The sequence below is a fragment of the Rattus norvegicus genome, chromosome 14 (genome assembly GCF_021556685.1).
Source record: "Rattus norvegicus strain SHRSP/BbbUtx chromosome 14, alternate assembly SHRSP_T2T, whole genome shotgun sequence".
NCBI classification, from domain to species: Eukaryota; Metazoa; Chordata; class Mammalia; order Rodentia; family Muridae; genus Rattus; species Rattus norvegicus.
This window is the reverse complement of record NC_141547.1, coordinates 38947987-38975986: the sequence shown is the minus strand read 5'-3', so window position 1 is coordinate 38975986 and position 28000 is coordinate 38947987. Positions and strand designations below refer to the sequence as shown.

Sequence of the window (28000 nt, the reverse complement as noted above, 5' to 3'; positions counted from 1 at the left end):
TGAAAGTTTTTGAAAAATATTTATTACAAAGTTAATAAATGTTAGGCATAGGATGGTGTTTTGCTTATAATTTCTCAGCAGCATGTCTGTTGAGAAAAACAGCATCTATCAGCACGGAGACTGCATCTCTTAATATTTCAAAAACGTTTTAACTGTTTTAATGCTGCAGGCTAAAGAAATCAAAACATCATCATCCCCACCAACCGGCTAGCAGAGCACTATCATTGAGCGCTGTCTCCTCTCTCTGCTGAATAGTCTCTCAACGGCGATAACATGGAAGTTATCTCACAGGATCTGAGTGAAAGCACACTTCCAGAAAAATCTGAAGAGCAAAACCATGCCAAGCAGTCTTTAGAAAACTGTCAGAAGGGCAAAGAGTCCATAAAGTAAGGCACAGGGGTAAGCGACGAGGAGCTGTTGTCCTTCCATGGCCAAGGCTGAAATGAAGATCTTGGACGCTGAGAGGCTGCACCAGGTGATGATGAGCAGGGCTGACATGGTTCCAGCGGTACCCCTGTAGGACAGACAAAGATGACAGATGCCTTACGCCTGGAGGAAAGGGGAGAGGCTGAGTCAGAGCTGCCTCTAAAAGGCAGGTGGTACATCTGATCAGAACATCAGTCTCCACTTGCAATGGAGATTGATTACCTGAGCGAGTTTACAAAGCCTCAGGCAGTCAGAAAGTATTTCAGTAAAAACTCTGCTGTTCAGGAATGATCTTTTTATATTTTTGCAAATCTAGAACAAGCAAGAGCAGAAACCATTGTTGTAATAAGTCTCATTTATTAGCATTCCAATTTTATTCCCATTTCGTGTAATGTATTTCTGAATTGCCCATTATTGCTTTGCTTTTAACAAAGCCTATTTGCCAAAGATTTAGTTGCTAGCTATGCCTGGATGTGGTGGAGCTACCTGGACAACAGAACCTAGAGGAAGGCGTTTGGCCGACCAACCTCTGCCTTTGTTCTCTTTCCTGGAAGGTACCAAGGTGACCAGCTCTCTTGCATAAGACTTTCCTTATCATCATTTCTACCTCTCCACAGAAGAAAGTTAACAAGCATGGCCCCAAACTGAGAGCCCAAATGAATGTCTCCTCTTTATGAGATGACTTTCTCAAGTGCTTCATCACGGGGGTGAGAAGCTCACACACAATTTCCCATATAGTTTCAGAATGGAAGAAAAGAAGCCTAAACATGTACTAATTTTTCCAAATCTAAATTACACAAATAGTCTTTTCTTCGTCCCTAGCACCCAAGTCATCAAAGATGCTTCAAACACCAAAGTCGCTGAAAACACCCTTTGACACTTAGCATTTTAAGATGGTACACCATAGCATTATTATTTTGCAAAACCCATCAGACAAAGAATTGTAGAACCAAACTACACTAACGCATCACGTTTCTCCAGTGCACAGCCCTGTAAACAGAACAACCTGCTAGAACGAACAGTGATGCAAACGGTGGTGTTTGTCTGCGTGTAGAACTCAGTAAGCATAACTGCTTCTATCTATGTATTCACAGTGTCCACTTCCTGTCATAGTCTATTGTTAAATCTGAATGCTCGCTGATGCTGGTAAAGCAATGTTTGGCTCCAGGAAATCTCAAGAACGTTATAATGCAAAAGAAAAAAAAAAGAGTGAGCAAGTTTTGATCACTCTCAGTAATTCATAAGAGTAATTATTTGTGATAGTAAAACAATCATATGTTTTGGCTCTTTAATCCTATTGTCCTTGTACCGATAAGTTGTCTACATGACAATATCCCTTTCAATGTAGCATTGATAACCTATGCCCTGCATCATCCCAGAAGAAATTACATCTCCATTGGACATAAAAGAAGAAGCCCAAGGGTGTTCCTGTCTGAATGCTTTGTAGACAAGGCCGGGTACAGTGAGGATACTTGCTAGCTGTCACCGAGTGCTAGTGTTATGCATGAGCCTTGGGAAAGTGCTGTGGGAAACACCTCTAAGTATCCTTATGAATAATTTAGCATTGCAAATGCCAGCTGCCTAAATGAAGAAAGAAAAGGTAAAAATCATATTGACTGAGTCTGTATGCTGGTAAGTTCTCCAGAATTAATATTCTCATTGAGGTTTCTAGGAGTTTTTTACTGTGAGGGACCCAGCTGAGAAATAACAGTTGCTCCAAGCCTAGAAGGCAGATGCCTGGGCACTGAAGTAATTTGTCAGAATTCACCAGGCATTTACTCTTCCAAAATCAAATAAGTTCATTTTCTTCAGTTGTTATATTACCCATGCCAATAGTTTATAGTGAAGAATGTGACAACTTAAAGGTACACGTTTTAAATATCACATGGTTGGATTTATTTTTTAAACTGGTTAAACGGGAATAGCTCCCTAGCCTAACTGACCTACTTTTTTCCGAATATATGTGTAGCTTTTAAGAAACATAATCCCTCCCCACCCCTAATTCCATTGACAAAATGTTAAGAAACCTTCATGATTGTTCTGGTCTGGCAGGCAGGGCAATGATTGTGCATGCGGGGTCAATTAGTTCAGACACTTACTGCAGTGAAAAGAAAACTGCACAGCTGGACAAGATGACCATGGGGAGCAAGCAGTATCCTAGCACACTGGCCACACAGCCATACGACACCCCTGAAGAGCTCATCAAGTTCAGTAAGGCATGAATCCCAAAGCAGCCAATGGCACTCATGCCATAGATATAACCAAACTGGGCTTTTCCTGCCTGAAAAAAAAATGCAAAGAAAGCAATTAGTAATCAAAACATGCAAATAGCATTTCAAAGTGTACTCAATGCTACTGAATGTCATGGTAGATACATCACTGAAGATTCTCGTTAAAGTATAACAGAACACTGCCTGTTATATGAATTATAATCTCTAAAATAAAACAATATGAATATATTATGCAGATAGAAAGGTAGAAAGGAAGATAGATAGATAGATAGATAGATAGATAGATAGATAGATAGATAGATAGATAGATAGATAGAATGAATTTGGGACAATCTAGGCATGATACAAAACGTATAAATATTGCCAGGATGACTTTTTTAAACCATAATTATCTATAGACAGTGACAGTAGTGAAACATCTTTTTGCCCCGTATTTACTTCATAGCTGAATGATTGATGAGAAGAATAAAACATCTAATAGAGTCTTAGAAATTTACAATTTGTATCAGTAATACCTTTATTTTGAGAGTTTGTTTCAAATGTTAAGAAAGGTTTAAAATTGAAATGGGAAATGAATCATCTGGGTTTTTAATCTCAAATGTCTGGGACCCCTCCTAAACAATTGACCTTTATCAGTTCATCTTGATCTAAAAAGGCTTAGTGTTCTTCTAATCAAATACTAACAAAAGCTTTGCCTCATGGTGTTCTTTTATGCAATGAGGTCTTGTTAAAGAGTTTAGGCTGGTCAAATTAGTGTATCTTAAACTCCCATTTCCTCAGTGCTGGAATGACAAACGTGTAGTACAATACCGAGCTCTAACTGCTTTTGCATCGCTTATAAACATTACTTTTCAGACCATACTGGTAGCCCTACTAGAACAGTTAAATGATAAATATCTCTAAATCATGTGTCCACATTGGGTAGTGCGACCATTTGTGTGTTTCCTTTAATGGCTATGTGTTAGAGATTCACATGTCTACAGTGCTTTGGGTAATGGTGGAATCTTTAGGAGATGGGATATAGCAGGGAGAAGTTATGTTGCCAGGGGCATGTCTCTGTGGAGGACACTAGGACCCCAGGCCCTTCTTATCTCTTTCTTTTACTTCCCGGTTGCCATATAGATGATTGAGAATCTTACTTAACAGATTTAAATATTGCTTCTGAATTTAGATTTACTCTTACTATAGAATGGATGTGATGGCCTATGAAGTGAACTTTTGCTTAAAGAGGCAAAGTACATCAGAGTTGACTGTTAGGAGTTAATAGATTCAGGCCAAAATCTGATTTCAGTTAACATCCCACTGGAGTTTTTGGAGTGTCATTGCTGATCTGTATCTGTTAACATTAATCCTGAAGTTACTACCTCTAATGGTAAAATTTAAAAAAATATTTCTATGACATATTCGTGACATATTATCATATATTCTATATAATTTTAGAAGTATGAGAAACTTGTATTGAAACTAACACCATCCTTTAAGAGATAGCAATCATAGCATATTCCACAGATCTTTGTAAAACATGTTAAAAAGGCAAACCCTTTTAGTCTCATAGTGAAGAAATGAAGAACATGTACAAACGACATTTTAAGATCATAGGTATTTGGGAGTTAGAGGTGAAATTGATTTTTATCATTTCCAGTTAAAATTTCTTCATTGATAATGTTTTGGATTTAAAACACATACTAGCCTTATGTATGTATCCAAGAGCGATCTTGATGATGATCTACTAACACCGTCCTTTAAGAGATAGTAACCGTAGCATATTCCACAGAAAATAAGCAGTTGTTACATTGCAAATGACTTGAGAGGGGAAAAATGGGTTAATAAATTAAGTCGATTGCTTCTGACTATTTGATGTATTGCCATGGCCTTACATAGCAGCTTAATCAAGACTAAGACAGTACTGTTAAAAAGAGAAGGGAACCCTGAGTGGGAACTCTGACAGTGTTTGAGTCAGACGGCATTGGAGTTTCATATGTGTTACAAGGCAGGATCTTGCTATCGCTATGCTGTTACATAGGATGAGAAGAATGTAGCACTCATAAAGACAAGCCAAGAAATGTCAGTTTAGCTGTCGGAAAATACCATAAGCAACGTGGCTCCCAGAGCCACACAGAAAAGGATGGGTCCTGTAAGATCTGTTTCATTCATGATGCTGCCATCTGCTGGTTTCATTGGGTTTAGCACCGTCAAGGTTTTCTGCCATATGTGATCAAAATTAATTCCAAGTTCTGTGAAAAGAAAATAAATAGTCTAAGGTACATGTAGGAAACAAAGAGTTATATTCCTTCAAGGATAGTATATCTATTTTTGCATGGTATCCTAAGAGAATTTATGTAGTTGTTTTCAGAATCTGAAGTATGAGGTAATATATAATGAGTAAACAATAACACGCTCAAAGGAACACTTCAGAGGGGGAAAACAAAACTGTTAAGAAAATTTTCATCGGCTCATGTAGTGAAATTTTAATTCTAGTTAGAAAAACACGGGAATTGACATTCAGTAAAGCCTATCATTGTAGCTAACAGACTAAAAGCGTCTCAATCGTCCCTTCAGATATTTTCTCTGCTCACATTTTCAACTGCAAGCATTTCTGTAACCATGTCCTATCACTCACGGCATAATTATGCAGTGACGTTCAGTTCAGTTTAGCCCTAGACTTTTCCTTCATCTTTCCTATTAAGAACAATAACCTTGTTCTCAACTGATAAAACCTCCACGAGGAAGAAAGAGGAGGACTTCCTGCAGAGAGCAGTAACCACGATGTACATGCGGATGTTTATAAATCAATGTGCTGGGAGATTGAATCAATATACTCAAAGATTAAATGCAAAGGACAAGTTCATCTTTTCCTTTTGTAAGGGAAAGTATTAGAATAAGATCATTTCACTAAAGCAAGCTCTGCTTGATTGCTCAGGGTTTACTGGCCTCTCAAGATCCACAAATACTGCTCTCCCACACATGGGATAAGCATAGTGTGGATTCGTTCCTACTTCATGGATCAGCTGGGAGGGATTTTGAAAGGTGAAGTAACTTTCTTTATCGCTATCATATGGTATTTATTAAGTAAATAGACATTTAATAAAACCTAAAAATGTGAAGGTGGGGTTAAAGAAGATCAGAAATAATGGTTGTATCTTATGTCCATGCACACTGGAGGTGAGTGGTTCAACAAGTTTAAAAAGGGTCAAGATTTTAATGTAATATTTTAAATAACATAAGACCATAAACTTAAGAAACATCACAGTTTAAATTAATTTCATTTTTAGTTTTCAATCACAATTAAGTGCTTTTGTTAGAAAATATATTTTTCCTTAAAAAGATGTAGTTATTTCTGAAAAATCAAGGAAAAATGCTTTATGCAATATCAATACTGATTTCAAGCATTTATTTGATGGCATAGTTAAGGCCTGCACACATTTCAATACCAAGTCACAAAACTCCGAATGGATATAGGATGTACTAGACATTTTCATGAGAAAAACATTTTATGTTTTCAACTGAAAATTAATGTCTATAATATTTTGTTTCCAAGTTTATTACAAAGTATTCATTGCAGGGGTCTCAACATAACACCTTATTGTGTAAAACACAAGCTGTAACCTCTATAAAACTTGAATGTAAAATTTATTGTTTTGCTGTCATCTAGTGGTAACAAAGTGTATGATATAAAGTATAAAACTGAATTAAAATCTTTATTTTTACATAAATCATCACCTTTCCGATGTAAGTATCAGCCTGTGGTACAAGTAGAAAACAAAAAATACCACTAACTTTTCTAATTTGACAGGCTAAGGTTAACCATTATGCTAGGGTGAAGTTTTATTATTTATTGTATATTGTATGTATAACATGAAAATTTGAAATATTTTACAATAAATATAAACAAAATACAATAAATATAAACAAAAATATTAAGTTAAAATCAGAGCATCCTTGAAGAATTTGATATAAATGCAATGTTGACCTAGAGAAACTGTTTCTAAACAAAACTCAAATTGTAGAAAAGTCTCCAAGAAATCTTATTTTTAAAATATAAATGCTAAGATTTCCATGGGTTCCTAAATACCTGTGAGAGAATTATATTGGAAATAAGAAAAAAAGACTACTTTTGTCAATTGCAATTGCATCTTCTAGAAAGTTATTAACTTATTGACATATTTTTATCTAAATATATCTTAAAATAAGGAAAGGAAAACTAATTTAATACTAATTCAGCAAAAAAGCACAAAAATCAGGTGATGTAAAAAGAATCAATATACATGGCTAGCTTTCTGAGTTCTAGTAGTATAAAATATAAAGTATTCATCTTTCCTTTCTTACTATGGAATTGCTATAGTCATTTCATATTATGCTATAAAGTTCAGTAGAAAAATCATTTTCAAGGAGAGCTGGCAATGTTCTGAGTACCTTTGGCCACATTTTCCCACTGTTCCAGACACATCTCAAAGACTGCATAGGACAATAGATTTTAACTATGATGTTCATCAAAATATTGGTTGTGGAAGACTACAACCTCTAAGGTACATTTAGATGGTGGCATATGATTCATATGGTCATTTTAAATCATGTCTTCTTACACCTAATGACTTTCAAGTACTCATGGATAGAAATAATTATGATATGATACTGAAAAGAAGACCTTATAAGATAACATGATTCAACTTTATGTTGACTTTATTTGAAATTCTCAAAACAAATACTTTCAATAAAGAATAATATTTCCTTTCGAACTAACTCTGTATGTACATATGCAATATTCATATAAATATGAAACTAGCATAGTATCTGGGAAAACCATTCAAATGTTTCATTGTTCCTAGGAAATTTTGGAAATGAGCAAAAGAAATTTATTTTAAGCACTACCATTTAATCACGGGGAAAACCTAAATTAAAGGTCCCAGACCCTAAGGGAGTTTGGGATTTCTCTACAGCTGAACAGCTTCTGTTGTAAATGATCGTGTGAGTTCAGACATCTCAGGAACAACTTGTAAGGAGTCAGCTGTCTGAATCAAACCACCTCGAGGACAACCTCTCCATCTTGCTGTCAGGGTCAAACAAGTCCATGTTCCCAGGACTAGGAAGGAACCAGTAAAGACTATAGAAATTGGTTTTATCTAAATTAAGGTGAATAAATTGTAAAAATATATAACCAATTGCCTGCTAGGTCCTAATTAACTGCATGCTGTTCCTTTGCCCCATCATCACTATGACCTTCGGACCTAAAGTCTCGGAGAATGAACGAAGGACCTTGAAGCCAGGGCCCTGTATATGGCAAATTCTCCAATGGGCACTCCCTTGTTTAACTCCCAATGTCAAAACACAATTGGTTAACACCATAGCCCCTCCCAGGTGTTCTCACCTTTGTGTTCTCACCCTTCAAGAACATTGTACAATCTCCCTTCAGGGACGTGGTTCAGGTCCCAAACTGGCTGCCTTCCTAAGTGCTCGAAAAATAAACTTTCATTTTTAAGCTTTCCTATCTGAAGTGAGTTTTCTCAGCTTCGACCCCAAAAACCAGCACATAGTGGTTAATCCTTAGGGACAAGATTTTAACTGTTTTGTATATTAATTCATATGTTCCTATACTTTTAATTTATATTACTGAATGCACTCAGGCAATGTATGGGTCATCGAAGGTAAAGATTTTGGTGAAGTCAAAATGCTCGGTGAAAATGGTTCATAAGATTCAGTTGTCCAGTGATTGCAGAGGAGAATCAGACTGGGCTGCTTAAACATAACAGATCACAAATGTTCGATAGCATCTAAGGTACTAAGATCTATGACATAATTATCTGTGCTATTCAGTATTAAATCTCTCAATCTCTCTCTCTCTCTCTCTCTCTCTCTCTCTCTCTCTCTCTCTCTCTCTCTCTCTCTCTCTCCTCCCCCCCATTATTTTAGGCAAAGAAAGAAGGCTGCATTAACTCCAGGTTGTTTTTGAGTTCAAATGAGGTAAGCAATACTTTTTATGAAAAATAGTGGTAATTATAATCTTTTTCACTTGACTCCACTTAGAGTCCATGTAAGACTTGGGAGAGTTTATCACTAAACATTTCTGTTTAGCTCTCTAAAAGAACAATTTCAAGTTCCTAGAGTTGCTACTGCCATCAAAAAATTCTTAATGCAGACATAATGTATCTGCATATGAATAAAAATAATAAAGAAATGTTCTGAAATCTATCTAGACCTTCATCTCCAAAAGTCTTGCATTTCCTTCCTAAGAACATTGCTATTGTTATGTACTGGAACTGTATTCTGAATATAGTCTTGCCAAGAGACAGACTGACAGACAGACAGAGAGCTCAGGAGAGCCAGAAAAAAGAAAGAATTTGGGTTGCCTCCATTTAACCACAAAGAAATATTAATTTGAGAAACTATTTCCTTCGCTCACAGGCAAATAGCAAAGAAAACATACTGCTGTTATGAAGGGCACCATTAGGTGGTTGAGAAGTATTGTTTGTTAGTCTGATATAAACCACTTTTCTTAAATTTCCTTTCCTGTTTATGCACCCCAGAGTCCAAATCTAAGTAATAGTGGAGAAGCCTTGAATATTGCAACAGTTTCACGGCAACAGAACAAGCATGCTTGTTTAGGTTTATGTGTATTGGCTTGCCTGACTCTTGTTAACCATGCATTAATTACACATAAAGCCCACTGTGCAGCACTGTGGCAGAACAGGTTAAATACTGATTGTTGCTGTGGTTCTCTAAGATGTACACACATTAAGAACAAGGTTTCCTTCACTTACCCTCTAGCAAAGGAGGCTCTTCATCAAAACTGTCAACTGAGGAAGACTGTGAATAGTAATGCAAGTTGGACGCTGGCTGAAAAAGCTGTCCCCCATAATCTGATGACAAGAACATCTCTGGTGGAACTGGAGAGGAAGGTTGACACTGCTCACGGGCTTGTGGTCTAGAAAAATAAAAATGTCTGCATTTTCACAAAAAGAAAGGAATATCCTTTGAAATTAACAAATGAAAGTACAATTTCCTCCAAATCAATTCACTTAACTTTAAGGGATACTTACCGAAGCAACGATGAAACTACTTAAAAATTAATTTTAACTCAAAAATTTGAAGCGGTTATGAAAAAGCTTCTATAATAATGATCTACAGTAACTGTTTTAGTCGAGCATTTTCAATGTACTGAACACTGTCCCCTCTTCTCACTTAAAACTCTGTATGGTCAAAACTGTATTTTAAATAATATTTTTACAGACAAATAAATAGAGTTTAGGAAGTAAATGGTCTGCACAGCGTCCTACTTGGATTTTTAGATTGAAGTTGTACGAGTGATACTCTGACTCCTACATAGAACAAGCTTCCTCACTGTTCTTCACAAGGATATAACTATACGGAAGTTTCTTAATAAACTTGCAGAGAGGCTAATAAAATTAAAACTTAGAAACATGATCTCCCCAAATGAAACAAAAATCTGTAAACCCAGTTTTGTTCATAGAGAAATGTATTCTCCACTACTCACTATTCCCAGAAAATACTGTTGATCAGATTATCCATGAATACCTAGATCACCGTGAACAGTATGTGAGTAGCTGTCTTCCGATATTCTTTTTTTTACAGTATCAATTTGCTTCTGCCAAAGCATGATGGTTTTATATATATATATCCATGAATGTGTATTTTGTTTTATCATATGCATGAAAAATTGAAAATACTTGACCTTTTAAAATAACTCATAGTGGTGCTGGAGGATAAAAGAGAAAAAGAAGACGGTCTATTAAAGTAATTTATTTCTTGTATATATTTTTTACTTTTCAATAAAGAAAAATCATATATTGAAGGTTGTTTTCATCTTTTCTTTGTCTTTGTTTTAACTAAAGTCCAACGGCCTAAGATGAATATAGAGTTCAAGGTTCTGAGCTTGTATATCCTGAGACTTCTTTACACTAGAATATTTTGCACAATTACTTTTGTTGATTTTCTTTTATGATTAATCTTGACACAAATTCCAACAAAATCATATCCAATTGTCTTTTTATGAACTAAACCTTTAACAACAGAATTACCTACCTTGGCAAATACAGCTATAGAGATAGAGAGAAGACTAAGTCAACTCATCGTTCATTTAACCAGTGATGTCTCATTAAGGGGAGGGGTGCGGTTTAAAAACTCTGAATCCCCACCCCACACATACTGATTATTACAGCTACCCAGTCCGGGTGGGCTGGAACCAGGGCTTACATTTGGTCCTAGTTCAGCTGCTCTGATGGAGTATAATCATGAGGTTTCCTCATTTAGAGTTAATGTCTATCACTTTGTATCCTGATTTCTGGTAAGCGTTGGAATGAATACAGTAGGAAAAGAAAGTTTGGTCAGAATAGGAGAGAAGGCTGTGATTGATCCCTAAGTTCTGGCTTAACAATGCAGCTTTAGATTCTTCTGACTGGACTTTATTTCAGTCAAAACTATAGGTAGTACTCAAGTAGAAATGCTGTTTGAAAAAGAGAGTGGATAAAAGGAGTAGGAATTTAAAGGCAATGTTCTTCTTTCTATAAAACAAGGTCACCTGACATGGAAAGCCCATCGAAGTTTCTCTTTTGGATCATTACACTGACCAATCTGAAAATGCCTAATCCTCAACGTCCTTGTTCATCCTCAAGCACTCTTTCTGTTTGATTATCTCTCAAAGAATAAATCATAAATGGCACAATTGAATAAGTTTTCACATTCTCACCATTTGAAGTTGTAGAAACATTACACAACAGTAGCTCTCCTTTTCATTTAGAATCTCACTCAGTAAGGAATGTGGCACTTTCTACTTATGTGTATAGGATGATCCGTTATTACAGCTACCCAGTCCGGGTGGGCTGGAACCAGGGCTTACATTTGGTCCTAGTTCAGCTGCTCTGATGGAGTATAATCATGAGGTTTCCTCATTTAGAGTTAATGTCTATCACTTTGTATCCTGATTTCTGGTTATATTTCTGTTATATTTATTCTTTGTTTCCTCTTCTTTTCTGTGTCTATTAAGGGAATCTGTCTACATTTTAAGCAAGCTTTCAATAATGAATATATCTGAAGAATTTTGTTATGAGGTTATTTGGCCTAGATCTTTTGGGATGATACATTCAATATGTTACTTAGTGTGGCTAAGATGATCGAGTTCACAGTTATTCAAACATTACTATTAAAAGAATCCATTTTATGCTCTTTGTTTTATAATAAACCATATGTTCACCCTCATATAAAACCAATTAAACAACCTTTGACCTAAAACCTTGAGCTTGTTTTTTACTAACTCACTGTAATGGTTAAAATATTTTGTCAGTTTGATTGGATTTAGAATCAACTAAGAGACAACAATCTGGGCATATGTTTGGGGAGTGGTGTTCATAGATTGGATTGATTGAGGTAGAAATATATACCCATACACTTAGCACCACAGCTTTCTGTGAGCTGGCTTACGCTAATCAGAACAAAAGGAGCCAGCATTCATTTCTCTCCTTTTATTTTCTGACTGTGGGCATAATATGTCCAGCAATCTCAAAACACTGCCTCTAAGACTTGACATTACCCTCAATGATAGACTGTAACCTCAAACTATGAGTCAAAATAAAATAAAGCTAAACAAATCTTTCCTGACTTGCTCTTTTGATATTTATCACAGCAACAAGAAAAAAACCTGATTAGAAAATTTGAAAAAATGTTTATTTATTTCCATGGCTGTTTTCTCAAGAATGTAGCTAACTCATAGGTTTGCTCAGGGTTCCAGTGACATACTTAGTAAATGTACAAAAATTTAAACCCAGCAATATGACTGCTCTAGCAAGGGATGACATCCAAACACCTTCAAGGACATTGTGATTTGACTGGAATATCATACCTTTAATTCCTTGGGTGAGACATGCCCTTAGCATATACTTTTAATTCCTAACAATGAAGATAAGGTGGGTTTGTAGAAGGAAGCAGACATGTTTGAATGTGAAGTCTCATTGAGAGGCAGACAAAGTGACAAGAGAAATATTTAATAGAATGAGTTAGAGGTAGAAAATGCTCAATTCTCATGAAAACAGAACAGGAAAGAGAGGTTAGTTAACAGCAGCACAGGAGGAAAGGGGATGGGTGATGGTGAGGTAGTGTGTGATGTGTGTGTACAGCAGTTTTAAAGGAACAGTTTTGCAGAGAAAGGTTGTGGAGAGAACAAGCTAAAAACCGGTGAAGATAGAATGAGCCAGAGAATGAGAAGGGGACAGAGGATTAGAAAATATTGGCAAAGTTAGTATGAGACCAGGCAAAGCAATTCAGTTACCAGCTGAAAGAAGCCGGTTTAAATTAGTCAGCTTGGAGAGGCATTGAGACAAAAGAGCTGAGTTAAACCATCCAGGCAGAGTTCAGAAAGAACTAGAAAGGGTAGGCTTATTCAGAAATAGACCTCCAAGATGATAATTATTTCTATTATATCCAGCAAATAAAAGTTCCTGTTAAAAGACTTTTTAGAATTTGATGAAAATGAAGGCACAACGCACCCAAAGTAATGGCACACAATGAAAACAGTGCTAAGAGGAAAACTCATAGCTCTGAGTGCTTCCAAAAAGAAACAGGAGAGAGCATACATTAGCAGTGTAACAGCACACCTAAAAGCTCAAGAACAAAAAGAAGCAAATATACCCAAGAGGTGTAGAAGGCAGGAAATAATCAAACTCAGGGCTGAAATCAACCAAGTAGAAACAAAAAGGACTATACAAAGAATTAACAAAACCAGGACTAGTTTTTTAAGAAAATCAACAAGATAGATAAACGGTAGCCAGACTAACCAGAGAGCACAGAGAGTGTGTTCAAATTAACAAAATCAGAAATGAAAAGAGAGACATAACAACAGAATCAGAGGAAATTCAAAAAATCACCATATCCTACTACAAAAGCCTATATTCCACAAAACTGGAAAATCTGGAGGAAATGGACAATTTACAAAGAAATACTAGGTACCGAAGTTAAATCAGGAACAGATAAACCATCTAAACAAACCCATAACTCCTAAAGAAATAGAAGCAGTTATTAAAAGTCTCCCAACCAAAAAGAGCCCAGGACCAGATGGGTTTAGTGCAGAATTCTATCAGACCTTCATAGAAGACCTCATACCAATACTATCCAAACTATTCCACAAAATAGAAACAGAGCCCTACCGAATTCCTTCTATGAAGCCACAATCACTCTTATACCTAAATCACATGAAGACTCAAGAAAGAAAGAGAACTTCAGACCAATTTCTCTTACGAATATCTACTGAAAAATACTCAATAAATTTTTTGCAAACTGAATCCAAGAACACATCCAAAACATCATCCATCATGATTAAGTAGGCGTTATCCCAAAGATACAGGGATGGATGGTTTAATGTATGGAAATCCATCAATACAATCCGCTATATAAACAAACTCAGCTCTGCACCCAAATCCCGTGGGAGGGAGAGCTAAACCTTCAGAGAGGCAGACACGCCTGGGAAACCAGAAGAGACTGCACTCTGCGCACATCCAGACGCCAGAGGAAAACACCAAATGCCATCTGGAACCCTGGTGCACGGAGGCTCCCAGAAAGAGCAGTGCAGATCTACTCGTTTGCTGCCTCCACGGAGAGGACTTAGGCAGTACCCCACGAGCACACTTGAGCCTCGGAACCTCAGGTAGGACCAACTTTTCCCCTGCAAGAAACCTGCCTGGTGAACTCAGGACACACAGAGGCAAAATTCCTCTAGGACGGGGCACTTCCTGTGTTTACTGGAAGTCCCGTACCCGCGGATCCCGGCCCGCAGCAGCTCTCTGCTCCCAAACACCGTGGGAGAGAGACCTCACCGCCTGGTCAGGTGGGCACTCCTGAGGCTGCAGAGCAGAGGAGACCACCAACACTGCCCACCCCTGCCCACATCCCTGGCCCAAGAGGAAACTGTATAAGGCCTCTGGGTTCCCGTAGGGGAGGGCCCAGGAGTGGCAGGACCCCTGCGCCTGAGACACCGCCGGAACTTAAAGGAAACAGACCAGATAAACAGTTCTCTGCACCCAAATCCCGTGGGAGGGAGAGCTAAACCTTCAGAGAGACAGACACGCCTGGGAAACCAGAAGAGACTGCACTCTGCACACATATCTCGGACGCCAGAGGAAAACACCAAACGCCATCTGGAACCCTAGTGCACAGAAGCTCCCGGAAAGGGCGGCACAGATCTTCCTGGTTGCTGCCGCCGCAGAGAGCTCATGGGCAGCACCCCGTGAGCAACCTTGAGCTTCAGGACCACAGGTAAGACAAACTTTTCTGCCGCAAGTGACCTGCCTGGTGAACTCAAGACACAGGCCCACAGGAACAGCTGAAGACCTGTAGAGAGGAAAAGCTACACGCCCGAAAGCAGAACACTCTGTCCTCATAACTGGCTGAAAGAAAACAGGAAAACAGGTCTACAGCACTCCTGACACACAGGCTTACAGGACAGTCTAGCCACTGTCAGAAATAGCAGAACAAAGTAACACTAGAGATAATCTGATGGCGAGAGGCAAGCGCAGGAACCCAAGCAACAGAAACCAAGACTACATGGCATCATCGGAGCCCAATTCTCCCACCAAAATAAACATGGAATATCCAAACACACCAGAAAAGCAAGATCTAGCTTCAAAATCATATTGGATCATGATGCTGGAGGACTTCAGGAAAGACGTGAAGAACTCCCTTAGAGAACAAGTAGAAGCCTACAGAGAGGAATCACAAAAATGCCTGAAAGAATTCCAGGAAAACATAAATAAACAAGTAGAAACCCATAGAGAGGAGACACAAAAATTCCTGAAAGAATTCCAGGAAAACACAATCAAACAGTTGAAGGAATTAAAAATGGAAATAGAAGCAATCAAGAAAGAACACATGGAAACAACACTGGATATAGAAAATCAAAAGAAGAGACAAGGAGCTGTGGATACAAGCTTCACCAACAGAATACAAGAGATGGAAGAGAGAATCTCAGGAGCAGAAGATTCCATAGAAATCATTGACTCAACTGTCAAAGATAATGTAAAGCAGAAAAAGCTACTGGTCCAAAACATACAGGAAATCCAGGACTCAATGAGAAGATCAAACCTAAGGATAATAGGTATAGAAGAGAGTGAAGACTCCCAGCTCAAAGGACCAGTAAATATCTTCAACAAAATCATAGAAGAAAACTTCCCTAACCTAAAAAAAGAGATACCCATAGGCATACCAGAAGCCTACAGAACTCCAAATAGATTGGACCAGAAAAGAAACACCTCCTGTCACATAATAGTCAAAACACCAAACGCACAAAATAAAGAAAGAATATTAAAAGCAGTAAGGGAAAAAGGTCAAGTAACATATGAAGGCAGACCTATCAGAATAACACCAGACTTCTCCCCAGAAACTATGAAGGCCAGAAGATCCTGGACAGATGTCATACAGACCCTAAGAGAACACAAGTGCCAGCCCAGGTTACTGTATCCTGCAAAACTCTCAATTAACATAGATGGAGAAACCAAGATATTCCATGACAAAACCAAATTTACACAATATCTTTCTACAAATCCAGCACTACAAAGGATAATAAATGGTAAAGCCCAACATAAGGAGGCAAGCTATACCCTAGAAGAAGCAAGAAACTAATCGTCTTGGCAACAAAACAAAGAGAAGAAAAGCACACAAACATAACCTCACATCCAAATATGAATATAACAGGAAGCAATAATCACTATTCCTTAATATCTCTCAACATCAATGGCCTCAACTCCCCAATAAAGAGACATAGATTAACAAACTGGATACGCAACGAGGACCTGCATTCTGCTGCCTACAAGAAACACACCTCAGAGACAAAGACAGACACTACCTCAGAGTGAAAGGCTGGAAAACAACTTTCCAAGCAAATGGTCAGAAGAAGCAAGCTGGAGTAGCCATTCTAATATCAAATAAAATCAATTTTCAATTAAAAGTCATCAAAAAAGATAAGGAAGGATACTTCATATTCATCAAAGGAAAAATCCACCAAGATGAACTCTCAATCCTAAATATCTATGCCGCAAATACAAGGGCACCTACATACGTAAAAGAAACCTTACTAAAGCTCAAAACACACATTGCACCTCACACAATAATAGTGGGAGATTTTAACACCCCACTCTCATCAACGGACAGATCATGGAAACAGAAATTAAACAGAGACGTAGACAGACTAAGAGAAGACATGAGCCAAATGGACCTAACAGATATTTATAGAACATTCTATCCTAAAGCAGGAGGATATACCTCTTCTCAGCTCCTCATGGTACTTTCTCCAAAATTGACCATATAGTTGGTCAAAAAACGGGCCTCAACAGGTACAGAAAGATAGAAATAATCCCATGCGTGCTATCAGACCACCACGGCCTAAAACTGGTCTTCAATAACAATACGGGAAGAATGCCCACATATACATGGAAATTGAACAATGCTCTACTCAATGATAACCTAGTCAAGGAAGAAATAAAGAAAGAAATTAAAAACTTTTTAGAATTTAATGAAAATGAAGGTACAACATACCCAAACTTATGGGACACAATGAAAGCTGTGCTAAGAGGAAAATTCATAGCGCTGTGTGCCTGCAGAAAGAAACAGGAAAGAGCATATGTCAGCAGCTTGACAGCACACCTAAAAGCTCTAGAGCAAAAAGAAGCAAATACACCCAGGAGGAGTAGAAGGCAGGAAATAATCAAACTCAGAGCTGAAATCAACCAAGTAGAAACAAAAAGGACCATAGAAAGAATCAACAGAAACAAAAGTTGGTTCTTTGAGAAAATCAACAAGATAGATAAACCCTTAGCCAGACTAACAAGAGGACCCAGAGAGTGTGTCCACATTAACAAAATCAGAAATGAAAAGGGAGACATAACTACAGATTCAGAGGAAATTCAAAAAATCATCTGTTCTTACTATAAAAGCCTATGTTCAACAAAACTTGAAAATCTACAGGAAATGAACAATTTCCTAGACAAATATCAGGTACCAAAGTTAAATCAGGAACAGATAAACCAGTTAAACAACCCCATAACTCCTAAGGAAATAGAAGCAGTCATTAAAGGTCTTTCAACCAAAAAGAGCCCAGGTCCAGAATGGTTTAGTGCAGAATTCTATCAAACCTTCATAGAAGACCTCATACCAATATTATCCAAACTATTCCACAAAATTGAAACAGATGGATCACTCCCGAATTCCTTCTATGAAGCCACAATTACTCTTATACATAAACCACACAAAGACACAACAAAGAAAGAGAACTTCAGACCAATTTCCCTTATGAATATCGACGCAAAAATACTCAATAAAATTCTGGCAAACCGAATCCAAGAGCATATCAAAACAATCATCCACCATGATCAAGTAGGCTTCATCCCAGGCATGCAGGGATGGTTTAATATATGGAAAACCATCAACGTGATCCATTATATAAACAAACTGAAAGAACAAAACCACATGATCATTTCATTAGATGCTGAGAAAGCATTTGACAAAATTCAACACCCCTTCATGATAAAAGTCCTGGAAAGAATAGGAATTCAAGGCCCATACCTGAACATAGTAAAAGCCATATACAGCAAGCCAGTTGCTAACATTAAACTAAATGGAGAGAAACTTGAAGCAATCCCACTAAAATCAGGGACTAGACAAGGCTGCCCACTCTCTCCCTACTTGTTCAATATAGTTCTTGAAGTTCTAGCCAGAGCAATCAGACAACATAAGGAGGTCAAGGGGATACAGATCGGAAAAGAAGAAGTCAAAATATCAGTATTTGCAGATGATATGATAGTATATTTAAGTGATCCCAAAAGTTCCACCAGAGAACTACTAAAGCTGATAAACAACTTCAGCAAAGTGGCTGTGTATAAAATTAACTCAAATAAATCAGTAGCCTTCCTCTACACAAAAGAGAAACAGGCCGAGACAGAAATTAGGGAAACGACACCCTTCATAATAGACCCAAATAATATAAAGTACCTCGGTGTGACTTTAGCCAAGCGAGTAAAAGACCTGTACAATATGAACTTCAAGACACTGAAGAAAGAAATTGAAGAAGACCTCAGAAGATGGAAAGATCTCCCAAGCTCATGGATTGGCAGGATTAATATAGTAAAAATGTCCATTTTACCAAAAGCAATCTACAGATTCAATGCAATCCCCATCAAAATACCAATCCAATTCTTCAAAGAGTTAGACAGAACAATTTGCAAATTCATCTGGAATAACAAAAAACCCAGGATAGCTAAAACTATCCTCAACAATAAAAGGACTTCAGGGGGAATCACTATCCCTGAACTCAAATAGTATTACAGAGCAATAGTGATAAAAACTGCATGGTATTGGTACAGAGACAGACAGATAGACCAATGGAATAGAATTGAAGACCCAGAAATGAACCCACACACCTATGGTCACTTGATTTTTGACAAAGGAGCCAAAACCATCCAGTGGAAAAAAGATAGCATTTTCAGCAAATGGTGCTGGTTCAACTGGAGGTCAACATGTAGAAGAATGCAGATTGATCCATGCTTATCACCCTGTACAAAGCTTAAGTCCAAGTGGATCAAGGACCTCCACATCAAACCTGATACACGCAAACTAATAGAAGAAAAACTAGGGAAGCATCTGGAACACATGGGCACTGGAAAAATTTCCTGAACAAAACACCAATGGCTTATGCTCTAAGATCAAGAATCGACAAATGGGATCTCATAAAACTGCAAAGCTTCTGTAAGGCAAAGGACACTGTGGTTAGGACAAATCTGCAACCAACAGATTGGGAAAAGATCTTTACCAATCCTACAACAGATAGAGGCCTTATATCCAAAATATACAAAGAACTCAAGAAGTTAGACCGCAGGGAAACAAATAACCCTATTAAAAAATGGGGTTCAGAGCTAAACAAAGAATTCACAGCTGAGGAATGCCAAATGGCTGAGAAACACCTAAAGAAATGTTCAACATCTTTAGTCATAAGGGAAATGCAAATCAAAACAACCCTGAGATTTCACCTCACACCAGTGACAATGGCTAAGATCAAAAACTCAGGTGACAGCAGATGCTGGCGAGGATGTGGAGAAAGAGGAACACTCCTCCATTGTTGGTGGGATTGCAGGCTGGTACAACCATTCTGGAAATCAGTCTGGAGGTTCCTCAGAAAATTGGACATTGAACTGCCTGAGGATCCAGCTATACCTCTCTTGGGCATATACCCAAAAGATGCCTCAACATATAAAAGAGACATGTGCTCCACTATGTTCATCGCAGCCTTATTTATAATAGCCAGAAGCTGGAAAGAACCCAGATGCCCTTCAACAGAGGAATGGATACAGAAAATGTGGTACATCTACACAATGGAATATTACTCAGCTATCAAAAACAACGGCTTTATGAAATTCGTAGGCAAATGGTTGGAACTGGAAAATATCATCCTGAGTGAGCTCACCCAATCACAGAAAGACATACATGGTATGCACTCACTGATAAGTGGCTATTAGCCCAAATGCTTGAATTACCCTAGATGCCTAGAACAAATGAAACTCAAGACGGATGATCAAAATGTGAATGCTTCACTCCTTCTCTAAAAGGGGAACAAGAATACCCTTGGCAGGGAATAGAGAGGCAAAGATTAAAACAGAGATTGAAGGGACACCCATTCAGAGCCTGCCCCACATGTGGCCCATACATCTACAGCCACCCAATTAGACAAGATGGATGAAGCAAAGAAGTGCAGACCGACAGGAGCCGGATGTAGATCGCTCCTGAGAGACACAGCCAGAATATAGCAAATACAGAGGCGAATGCCAGCAGCAAACCACTGAACTGAGAATAGGACCCCCGTTGAAGGAATCAGAGAAAGAACTGGAAGAGCTTGAAGGGGCTGGAGACCCCATATGTACAACAATGCCAAGCAACCAGAGCTTCCAGGGACTAAGCCACTACCTAAAGACTATACATGGACTGACCCTGGACTCTGACCTCATAGGTAGCAATGAATATCCTAGTAAGAGCACCAGTGGAAGGGGAAGCCCTGTGTCCTGCTAAGACTGAACCCCCAGTGAACTAGACTGTTGTGGGGAGGGCGGCAATGGGGGGAGGGTTGGGAGGGGAACACCCGTAAGGAAGGGGAGGGGGGAGGGGATGTTTGCCCGGAAACCAAAGAATTACTATTAAGTATTAAATAAATTTTTAAAAAAAGAAAAAGAAAGAAAAAAAACAAACTGAAAGAAAAAAAAACTACACCATCATTTCACTAGATGCTGAGAGGGCATGTAACAAAATTCAACACCCCTTCATGGTAAAAGTCCTGGACAGATCAGGAATTCAAGGCCCATACCTATACATAAAAAAGCAATATACAGGAAACCAGTAGCCAACATTGAACTAAATGAAGAGAAACTTGAAGCAATCCCGCTAAAATCAGGGACTAGACAAGGTTGCCCACTCTCTCTGTACTTAATATATTGTACTATATTGTACTCGAAGTCCTAGCCAGAGCAATCAGAAAATGAAAGGAGGCCAAAAGGATACAAATTGGAAAGGAGGAAGTAAAAATATCACTATTTGCAGATGATATGATAGTATACTTAAGTAACCACAAAAGTTCCACCAGACAACTACTAAGCCTGATAAACAACTTCAGCAAAGTGGCTGGGTATAAAATTAACTCAAACAAATCGGTAGCCTTCCTCTACTCTAAAGATAAACAGACTGAGAACGAAATTATGGAAATGACACCCTTCACAATAGTCTGAAATAATACAAAATAACTCGGTGTGACTCTAACTAAGCAAGTGAAAGATCTTATGACAAGAACTTTGAGTCTCTGAAGAAAGAAATTTAAAAAGATCTCAGAAGATAGAAAGGCCTCCCATGCTCATTGATTGGCAGGATTAATATAGTAAAAATGGCCATTTTGCCAAAAGCAATCTACAGATTCAATGCAATCCCCATCAAAATTTCAACTCAATTCTTTATACAGATAGAAAGAACAATTTGCAAATTCATTTGGAATAACAAAAAACCCAGGATAGTGAAAACTATCCTCACCAATAAAAAAAACTTCTGGGGGAATCACCATCCCTGACCTCAAGCAGTATTACAGAGAAATGGTGATAGAAACTGTATGGTATTGGTACAGAGACAGACTGGAAGATCAGTGGGATAGAATTAAAGACCCAGACCTGAACCCACACACCTGTGGTCATTAGATCTTTGACAAATAAACTAAAACCATCAAATGAAAAGAATATAGCATATTTAACAAATGGTGGTGGTTCAACTGGAGGTCAAATCAACCCATTCTTATCACCCTGTACAAAGCTTAAGTCCAAGTGGATCAAGGACATCCACATCAAATCAGTTACACTCACGCTAATAGAAGGAAAAGTAGTGAAGAGTCGTGATCACATGGACAGTGGGGAAAATTTCCTGAACAAAACACCAATGGCTTATACTCTAAGATCAAATGCTCTAAGATCGACAAATGAGACCTCATAAAACTGCAAAGTTTCTGTAAGACAAAAGACACTGTCATAAGGACAAAAGGGCAACCAATAGATTGGCAAAAGATCTTTACCAATCCTAAACTGATAGAGGGCTAATATCCAAAATATACAAAGAACTCAAGAAGTTAGACACCAGAGAGTAAAATAACCCTATTAAAAATGGGGTACAAGGCTAAACAAAGAATTCTCAGCTGAGTATAGAATGGTTGAGAAGTACCTAAAGACATGCTAAACATCATTAGTCATCAGGGAAATGCAAATCAAAAGAACCCTGAGATTCTACTTCATGCCAGTCAGAATGGGTATGATCAAAAACTCAGGTGACAGCAGATGCTGGTGAGGATGTGGAGAAAGAGGAACACTCCTCCATTGTTGGTGGAATGGCAGGCTGGTACAACCATTCTGAAAATCAGTCTGGAGGTTCCTCAGAAAATTAAACATTGCACTGCCTGAGGACCCAGCTATACCTCTCCTAGGCATATACCCAAAAGATGCTTCAACATATAACAAAGATATATGCTCCACTATGTTCATAGCAGCCTTATTTATAATAGTCAGAAGCTGGAAAGAACCCAGATGCCCTTCAACAGAGGAATAGATACAGGAAATGTGGTACATCTACACAATGGAATATTACTCAGCTATCAAAAACAAAGATTTTATGAAATTCATAGGCAAATGGATTGAACTAGAAAATATCATCCTGAATGAGGTAACCCAATCACAGAAAGACACACATGGTATGCACTCACTGATAAGTAGATATTAGTCCATAAGCTCTAATATAACCCACAGACCACATTAAACTCAAGAAGAAGGACAACTAAAGTGCAAATACTTCACTCCTTCTTAAAAGGGGGAACAAAAATATTCATAGGCGGGGATATCGAGGCAAAGTTTGGAGAAGAGACTAAAGGAACGGCCATTCAGAGCCTGCCAATATGCATATATATATACCAAAACTATATAAGATTGATGAAGCTTAGAAGTACTTGCTGACAGGACCTGATATAGCTGTCTCCTGAGAGGCACAGCCAGAGCATGTCAAAAACTGAGGCGAATGCTAGCAGCAATCTATTGAACTGAGAACGGAATCCCCATTGGAGGAATCAGAGAAAGGATTGAAAGAGCTGATGGGGACTTGCAACCCCATAAGAACAACAAAGCCAACCAACCAGAGCTTCCAGGGACTAAACCACTACCCTAATACTATGCATGGACTGACCCATGGCTCCACCTGCATATTTAGCAGAGGATGCCTTGTTGGGCACCAATCAAAAAAGAAGCCCTTGGTCCTGCCAAGGCTGGACTCTCCAGTGTAGGGGAACGTCGGGGAGTAAGGGGGAAGTGGATGGGATGGTGAACACCCTTATAGAAGAAGGGGAAGGGAATAGGATAGAGGGCTTTGTCCGGGAAACAGGGAAAGGGAATAACATTTGAAATGTAAATAAAAAAATAACCAATAAAAGAAAAAAAAAAGCTCAAGGCAGTTCATCACACACAGAGGGTTTGGTAACTGGTAACTATCAGGACAGTTGAGAGACATGATCCTTACTCTAGATCACTAACCTAGACACACAAAACAACGTGCAAAAAAAGCAGTTGAGCAACCACAACCAGTATGGTAGCAGAGTGCTTTAGAAAGTTATATTTAATCTAACATTTCAGCACTGTCTTACACTACTAGATACTTCATTATCTATCAGCAATTGTTCTTTATGACAATTTCACGAAGTACATGTGACTAGGCTGCAACTAAGGAAAATTAAGTTAAATCTTGTCAATGTCAATGACATAATCAATACCAGAACAAATTTTCTTCCTATAGTAGAGTCTTTTCTTTTCTTTTCTTTTTGCCACCAATAAAAGCAAATACTAAATTCTGCATTGTTTCTTTTTTAAAGTTTAAGTTAACAACCTCCCTCTCTCTCTCTTATGTGTCTGTGGGGATTGGACCCAGGGGTAGGGGTACATGCGTGTAAACATGTGTATGATTAAGCCAGAGGTATGTGTTGAGTGTCTTCCTCAATAGATCTGCCATGTGTTTTCAAAATGAAGAATCTTTCACTGACCTGAAGCTTACTGATTTGTCTAAAATGACTAGCCACTGAGCCTCAGAGAATTCCAGTCACCATCTCCTCCTTGTTGTATTGCAGTTGAATATCACGCCATCCAGTTTTTCCACATGGGCTCTGAAGATCTTAAGTCAACTCTTCTTGATTTTGTGGAAAGCGTTTTACCAACTGATCTATTTCCCCAGAACCTCAAGTTAAATTTACCTCAAATACATAATATATCTTAAAATATGTTTATGTCAACACTGTCATAGCACTTTCTCTCACATACACTTATTAAAATTTTATATTTTATTAAACAACTCCTCCAAATAAAATCTTATAATGGAAAATATTTACTAATTTTTAAAACTTATCCTTACACCATACATAAGTATAGGTCTCACCCCCATTAAAGATACTTATTTATACTTTCAACCCAAAATTTATCCTGTCTACAAGAAATGCAGAAACAGGGGATGGAGCAGAGACTGAGGGAATGGCCGATGAATGAGTGGCCAACTTGAGATTCATCTCACATGAACAAGCACCAATCCCTGACACTATTAATGATACTCTGCTATGCTTGCAGACAGGAGCCTAGCACGGCTGTCCTCTGAGAGGCTCCACCCAGCAGCTAACTCAGACAGATAGGACACCCACAGCCAAACAGTGGGTGGAGCTTAGGTACTGTTAAGGAATCCTATGACAAAGGATTGTGAACCTGAAGGGGATAAGAACTCCACGGGAAGACCAACAAAATCAACTAATCTGGACCCTTGGAGCTCTCAGAGTCTGAACCAACTACCAAAGAACATACACAGGCTACACTTAGACCTCCCCACACATGTGTAGCAGGCTGCTCTTCATGTGCGTTCTAAACAACTGGAGCAAGGGCTAGTCCAAAGGCTGTTCCCTATACATAGGATAAGTTTTTCTAGCTGGACTGACTTGTCTAACCTCAGTGGAAGAGGAAGTGCCTAGCCTCACAGAGACTTGATGTGCCAGGGTGGGAGTATACCCTCACCCACTCAGAGAAGAAGGGGAGGAAAGATGGGGAAGGTTTGAGGGAGAGGGTGACTAGGAGGGGTGCAGTGAGTGGGATATAAAGTAAAACAACGAAATATTTAATAAAAGAAAAGGAAAAGAAAAAGGATTAAAATTTTTAAAATGATACTTCTTTGTGTAGCATACAAGACCTTTACAAAAATCTATACCTGATCAAATATATATATATGTATATATATATACATATGATATATATATATATATATGAGTATGGAATGACCAACTCCACCTGATACATGAACAATGTAACCCCAACACCTAATACTAAAAGAACACTTCAGAAAAGGTTGGCAGAAAGATCTTAAGAGCCAGAGGACAACTACTGCAAGATAGTGTCTTCTATATATGACAGATAGAGCACCCACAAAATTTCAGCAATATTGTTTATAAACAAGATCATAATGACAACGTCAATTGGCATGCCATCATGAATAGAGGAAAGTCCAGTCCCTAGATAAAGAGCTACTTGCAACCAATGACTGTTGAGAGAGATAACTGGTTTTCTACAGGGAGGTGACCACTGGAAAATTATCTACTCTCGTGTGGTCAGCATTAAATACAATACATAAAAGAGCAACACTAAATGGACCAGCAGATTGACCTGCACATGGATGAGTATGCGTGAACACACATATGTAGTATGTAGTATTAACTATTCATGAAGAAGTTGTGATTTTGAGAGGTTATGAGTTTGGACACAGAAGAGGGCTGGCAAAGATGTGACTATAGTACACATGTAGAGAATTCTCATTTGAAATAATTAGACATTTTAAAAGACCTTGAATTTCATCCTTATCTCCCTTGTGTATTTTTTTGAAAGAAATTAGACAAAATAAATGCTTTTAAATAGGTAAAATCTATTTTCAGCATCCGGAATAATATTGAGTAAAGACTTCTTGCTTAAGAATTATTCTTAAAATAATAAATGAAGCATTAACCTGTCATGAGCACCAAGTGAAAAACTATTCACAGGAAACTGGGGTGATTCCTGTGTCCTTTCTTGTCATTTAGCGGGGAATACTTCATTGACAACTGCTCAGTCAACTTTGTCTTCCCTGAAGAAAACCTACCTACCAGGAACTAACTGACAGAACATTGACACTTCTAAAAATGGGGACATGTTTATTCAATACTTACTGTCTGGATCCATAGAAATTTCCGTAAGCATTAGAATCATTATAACTCTGCTCCTTATTATCAATGATATAATTTGATTGGTAGAAGTCCATGTCATACTGTTCTGGGTTCGACATCCTGAAAAATTAAGAATTTGTTTGTTTGCTTGTTTTTTATTTCATTAGTCCATTAAACATTCTTGAAATATATACCAAGATTAACTGATGGTGTGGTTATAGCTATATCCTTATCAAAGAGGAGATTATTTAGAAGAATAAATTAACTATTAGTGTAAAATAAAACACATGCTGGAAAGTCACTTATTTAAAATCTGCCATCTTCAACTAATTAAGTTTTCACACTTTCTTATTGTGACTCTAGGTTGACTTCAATTTTTCTAAAAGAAATCACCAATGTTCTTCCCCCACACACCTCATTCTCAACAGTTTAGAGAAAGATTTTAAGCTTGCTGTGGTAGGTATCTACAAGATTATCCTAAACAATGCGAATCTTTACTTTAAAAAGACACACACACACACACACACACACACACACACACACACACACACCATAAAGAAAGCAAAAAGTAACAACTGATAATAATATTTTTATTTTATAAATATTTCCTGTAAAATAATTCCTAGTCCTACTTGGGAATGCCTATTAAGTATCTGGAACATTTTCTTCTCTTTGCCCAGGATGCTACCCATGGGTTCTGAATGAGTCAGAGGGGAAAAGACTCCATACTGTTAGACTGAGGACAGAGTTGGAGTCAGTTTACCTATGATCACTACTTAGCTAATAGTTACTTCTGCTAATTCTGACCTTTACTTAGACTACAGTCTAAGACTACCAGATGACAAAAGGACAAAAAGAGATAAAGCGCTGGCAGGATGAAGTATTGAAAAGGCAAGGATGGCTATTTGGATGCAAATTTTAGAAGAGAACAGAGTCTTTTGAATTTTTTTCAATTTTTGAATTTTTCATCCTATGTTTTTAGACAGCCATTTTTATTTTAAAACAGTGAATTTAGAAACCCCTGGGAGCAATCCATATAATTATAGTCATCTGTAGGTTACTGCCAATGATAAATTTTAAATCAAACTACATTTAAAAAGCAGCCTTAATTCTAAGAGCTCCATTAATCAGAAATATCCAATCCACATTTGTTAAACATATCAAAGTTATTCAGTTCAGTAAAATAGAGAGCCTTGCTAAAGTTGGATATAGTAATTAGTACAACTGATTTTATAAATAAGGACTTTTTGTTAGTGATGTGCATGAAGCAGCTATGAGTTATGAAAACTAAAATCAAGACTTAGTAATAAATCTTTTTAGCAATTTATAATGTAGAGAACTTAAATTTAATACCATAAGCTTTGCAGCCCTTACAGAAATGTTACTGTGAAGCATAGTGATTTCTCTTGAGAATAAACTAACTTTAGATAACACGCCAAGCTTTATGCAACAGTTATTTTGCTTCTTACATAGTCCCATTTTGTATTTTACTTAAATCCTAAGTGTTTTAGAAGAATTAGACCAGACACGTACCTACCTCTCTGTATGCTATGAGGGAGGGTCCTCCAACAAACGT

At 37.8% G+C, this 28000-nt stretch overlaps 1 protein-coding gene across 2 annotated transcripts; it reads right to left on the bottom strand.

The window, feature by feature from the left end:
- Yipf7 (Yip1 domain family, member 7) lies at positions 1 to 28000 on the bottom strand. Of its 2 annotated transcripts, none has more exon segments than NM_001108861.2 (6): positions 1 to 514; positions 2526 to 2707; positions 4746 to 4891; positions 9413 to 9576; positions 26428 to 26544; positions 27958 to 28000. In NM_001108861.2, coding segments are annotated over 5 exon segments (771 nt in total). In that variant the 5' UTR covers position 26544; positions 27958 to 28000; the 3' UTR covers positions 1 to 351.